Here is a 5,324-nt window from a genome sequence, read left to right as displayed (position 1 = left end):
ATATATATATATATATATATATATATATATAAATACATGTATATATACACACACATATATATACATATATATACACATATATATATACATATATGCATATATATATATATACATATATATCTTATAGGCGCAGGAGTGGTTGTGTGGTAAAAAGCTTGCTTCCCAACCACATGGTTCCGGGCTCTGTTCCACTGCGTGGCACCTTCGGCACGAGGCTTTAGTCGGCATGAGGCTATAGTAGAAGACACTTGCCGAAGGTGCCACGGAGTGGAACTGAACCGCTAAGTTACGGGGTCGTAAACATATCAACATCGGCTGTCAAATATATATACGACGGGCTTCTTTCAGTTTCTTTCTTGGTGAACAAGAGAGACAGTGACTCTCTTGTAAGCCCAAGGTGCAACCGCATGTGTAGGCTGTCATGTTTCTGTGGGAGACATTACGCATGTGATTAGTGGCTGCCCTAAAATGTCACGAGGCCAAACATCCGTGAAAGTTTCATCCGAATCCATCCAGTGGTACTTGAGGTATCTTGCCCAAAACAAACAAACAAACAAACACGACTGAAAACAATACCTCCGCCTTCGCTATGGCGGAGGGGATACTACTACTACTACTACTACTACTAATAATAATAATAATAATAATAATAATAATAATAATAATAATAATAAAACTAAGGTGAAACACAAAGACGAGTTAGTGTTGACATGTTTAATGTTTGGAGCATTGAAATATTAACCAGAAATAATTGTGGTGAGACAAAGTGAGACGTATATAGACATAAAGGGTCTGTTAGGGGTTTATAGAAAGAGAATTATAAAAAGAAAAACTGGACATAATTCACGTGTAGGATTTAGTTTCGATGTTTATTGTCAGGCAAATGAAACAGTGAAGTTGGAGAAGCTTGGAAGACGAATAAAAAGAAAATGAATAAATGTAAAAGTGTTTATCATATTCTGATAACAGTTTACTCCGAATTTTAATACCATGTTATAAATTTTTTGTTACTCATGTGTGCGTATGTGTTTGCATGCGTGTGTGGTGTGGAGTAGTGCGTGTGCATGCATCCGGTTTATTTGAGTTTTAAAAAATATTTTTAGAATTTCTCACTAATGAAGAATGAATTGGCTTTTTGCAAAGAAACAAGACTTGTTGGTATTTAGACATCATCAAACAAGGTAGTCGTGTGTATGCCTGTGTGTGTGTGTGTGTGTGTGTGTGTGTGTGTGTGTGTGTGCGTGTGTGTGTGTGCGTGTGTGTATGTTCATTGTTTTCTTGGCACACTGGTGGATAAAAGAGCCGGGGGTGTAGTATAGCTGGGTGCACACATTGAAAATGGTGACCTGAGCATCTCCACAACACATTGAGGATGGGAACATGGTGTGTATGGCCAAGTTAATCGGTTAAAGAGGGCAGCAGTATGCTGTGGGTGAAGGGAGTTCTGCTCTAATCTTCCAGGCAGAGAGAATTCCTTTGCAGACGGAAGAAAGGAAAGGTTCGATGGCGTCGCTTCGCTCGCATTCTGCAGAGTTAGAACAGGTGACGACAGCCTGGGCAAAGTCTCCCGAGTCAGACAGAACTGTGGTGGTGGTGGTGGTGGTGCAGTAGTTGTCTTGGTAACGGCGGTGGCTGTGGTGTTTGTTGTAATGCTAGTTGTGCTGCTGTCGGGCGAGGGCGACACCTGTCGACGCTGTTCTTCCACAAAGTGCGCGCAATGGTGTTGCTGTTGTTGTTGGTGTTGGTGTCGTCGCCGCCATTGTCGCTGAGTGGCTGCAACGTGGACGCTGGGAATGGACTGAGTGCAGCCCGTAGATTGCTGTTGTTGTTGCTGTTGCTGCTGCTGATGATGATGATGACGGCGGTGGTGGTGATCATTATCATATCCATCATAATGAGGAGGAGGAGGATCATGAAGCGAAGTAAGATTGTGTAAATTCTGATGTTGATGATGATGAGGAGGAGGAGGATAGAGAGAAGAGGGAGGAGGAAGAGAAGGGGGAGGTAAAAGAGGAGGAGGAACCATTCGTTTAATCGGGGCGGGAGGAGCAGGTGACTTTGTTTTGTCTCCGATCTTCTGTTCTTGTCTGAGTAAAGTCGAAGATAAAGATTGAGGGGTAGAAGGAAGGGATGAAGTAGAAACAGGAGGAGTAGGAGACGCAGGTGACGTGGAAGACACTGCTGACGACGACGGTGGTGGTGGCGAAACAGTAGACTGGGGATTCAAAGAACCATTCGATAAAAACGATGCTGTTGAAACTGCAGGAACAACAGCTGTATTCAAAGAGAGCAAAGTGGAAGAGTTTGTAACTGTCAGAGAATTCACAGCCTCAGGCAATGGCTGACCAGCAATGAACGGTGATTTGGACGGTAAATGGTCGGCAATGCTGGTGTTGGTGGTAGTAATATCAGTGGTTCTGCTCACAGCGCCATTCTTTCCAATGGTTCTCGTCTGATATAAACTATTGACAATTTTTCTCATTTCGTCCAGGGAACTGTTCAGCAGAAGGATATAGTTTTTGGCCAAAAGTAGTGTGGCGATCTTGGACAACTTGCGTACGGACGGTCCGTGAGCGTAAGGCATGACTTCTCGGAGACCGTCAAGAGCCGCGTTCAAATCGTGCATTCGTCGTCTTTCTCGACTGTTGATCTTCAGCCGAAGGTCGTGGATGCCGTCGTCGCCATATTCCTCCGAACTTTCTGCCGTCCTTGAAGAAGAAGAAGAAGAAGAAGAAGAAGAAGAAGAAGAAGAAGAAGAAGAAGAAGAAGAAGAAGAAGAAGAAATGGACGACTGCTTGACTTCTTTCATTTTTGTCGAACGTGGTGGACTATGGAATGTCGGACGAGATCTTGATTCCTCTAATCTTGACTTCACAGCTCTTTCTTCTTCTTCATGTTTCTCTTCGTTTTCTTCAATATATTCGACTTCATATTCCCCTCCTTCCTCTTCTTCATAATATTCTTCTCTTTCATTTCGTCCTCGTCGTCTTCTTTCTCCTCTGTTTCTACCTTTTTCTCCTCTTTCAAGTTTCTTTCCTTTCTTCGACTTTTTCTGATTGCTTTGAAGTCTTTCTTGGTTGGAATCGGCTTCCACCATCGTCACCACACTTCGATTTCGCTTCATTGTATCGTAACTTCTACGTGAGTCGTCAACTGACATTATTATCCTCGTTCAGGTCTCCGTATTTTGTTCCGTTCGATTTCTTAATTTCAGCCTGGTTTCCAAATAATCGTTGCTCGGAACTGATGAGGCTTCACTCAGTTTTTATTCGGACGTTGGGTTTTGTGCTACGAATTTCCACTTGTCTTCGTCTGTTGTCGTGGTTTGATGTAGGTGGATGTGTACCCTTGATCGTTAATACGTGAGATATCACGAATTACGTGTGAGGATTACATATATGTGTGTATGCGTGTCTGTGTATATGTATGTATATTGTGTGTATGTGTGGGTATATCGATGTAAAGTCGGTAAATGAAAATATTTTGCGGTGTTTATGAATTGAATGTCTTCGTGCTAAAATGCGAAACGGTAAACTTAGCAGTTTGATTCACGGAGAACGATAAAATTAGTTCCCGACTAAAACCCATAAAGGCTGCGCTGCCCCAGTATGGCCGCAGTCCAATCGCTGAAAGCAGTAAAAGAATATATACGTGTTATGTGTATGTGTGTATGAATGTATATATGCATATGTATACACACACACACACATACATATATATGTGCGAGAGTATGTGTGTGTATGTGTATGTGTGTGTGTGTCTGTATAACAACACTAATGCAATTAACAATGGCTATTCTTCAATTAAATTGGTTTTGTTGTTGTTGTTGTACAAGTTGTTATCGTTATATTTGCCGTTGTTGTTGTTGTTGCAGCTGACTTTCGTTTTGTGTTTCCAGAATCATCGATGCTCTTAGCATATTGAACGAAACCAAAAAGCTATTTTTAGACGGGTGGATAAAACAACAGACGGACAGGATAAATGCTTCGTCGTAATTCTCTGCAATATCGTCATCACCATCAATCCGATTTATTGGAATTCAATTGATCGTTTATAGGTTATTGTGTGAATTAGCGCTATTCTTATATTCTGCCATATATTAGTCTAAGGATTCAGATTCGGACAATGTCAGGGCCAGACGCAAATTGCTGTTTTTTCCTGTTTTTGTTTTCCCCCCAGTTTTTGTTTGTCGTTTTCATTTTCTCCCGACATCAACTGTTTAAGCATTCAAATTATTAACTCTGACATCGAAGACTTGGTCTCCGGATTCGCTATAATTCTATCCTTTGCATTAGCGTTTCTTCAATTTATTATCTCTCCCGTTCCAATCAAGTCTTCTTTTAATTTTTAGTGAAGCCTTGGGGTTGGGAGTAGAGGCTGCGATTCAACCGAAAATACGGGAAGATCTTACAAATGAGAAATGTCGACTTTGCAAAGGGAAGACGTGTGAACAGTCACAAGCAGGAAAATTAGGAAAATTAAATATTTACTTTAAAAAATAACAAATTATTTAATTTTAAATAACGAAATTCGATAGATTGTTGTTGTTGTTGTTGTCGTCGTTCAGCTGTTGCTTTTAGAGAGATTCTTGTCATAACATTTGCATTTTGAAGGTGTTCTTGTTGCCGGGGGCGGAGGGCGCGATCATATTATATCGACAATGGGGTCGTGCAGATAGCATTATTATTATTATTATTATTATTATTATAGAGGCTGTAGTCAAACGACAGTTGTGTTATGGGATAATACAACGTTGACGAGTTTTATATTGACAATGGTGTTACTTAACAATTCTGTTAACCTAACAATTATGCTAATAAGTGCGTATTCATGTTGATAATTAATTGTGTTATCGTAATAATGATGACAAGAACATTATGAAGAATCAATGATGTTATGTTGAAAAAGATGTTAGTTACAGAGACAATTGTGTTATTTTGATAATCGCCTCACCATTAAAATTGTGTTGTTGATAATAATAGCTATTGTACTATGACGACGATGATGATGATGTTATATTGGTGAATGTATTATGTTGTGAAGGCGAGTGGCGTAGTGGTTAGGGCATTCGGCTCGCGATTTTAAGGTCATGAGTTCAATTCTCAGCGACGCATTGTGTCCTTGAGCAAGACACTTTACTTCACGTTGCTCCAGTTCACTCAGCTGGCAAAAACGAGTTATACCTGTATTTCAAAGGGGTCAGCCTTGTCACGCTGAATCTCCCGGAGAACTACGTTAGGGGTACACGTGTCTGTGGAGTGCTCAGTCACTTGCACGTTAATTTCACGAGCAGGCTGTTCCTTTGATCGGATCAGCTGGGACCC

The 5,324-nt window shown here is 40.9% G+C and overlaps 1 protein-coding gene across 1 annotated transcript; it reads right to left on the bottom strand.

The window, feature by feature from the left end:
- Window positions 1-729: 729 nt before the first annotated feature.
- Window positions 730-5,308, bottom strand: LOC106879459 (probable LIM domain-containing serine/threonine-protein kinase DDB_G0286997). Its single transcript, XM_014929021.2, has one exon. It carries the CDS (start codon window positions 3,158-3,160, stop codon window positions 1,268-1,270), a length of 1,893 nt encoding a protein of 630 aa, XP_014784507.1. The 5' UTR covers window positions 3,161-5,308; the 3' UTR covers window positions 730-1,267.
- Between the last annotated feature and the right edge of the window lie 16 nt (window positions 5,309-5,324).

Source organism: Octopus bimaculoides, chromosome 23, assembly GCF_001194135.2.
Source record: "Octopus bimaculoides isolate UCB-OBI-ISO-001 chromosome 23, ASM119413v2, whole genome shotgun sequence".
Taxonomy (NCBI): Eukaryota; Metazoa; Mollusca; class Cephalopoda; order Octopoda; family Octopodidae; genus Octopus; species Octopus bimaculoides.
Note: the sequence above shows the minus strand (reverse complement) of the source record. Positions and strands in the feature narration are given on the sequence as shown.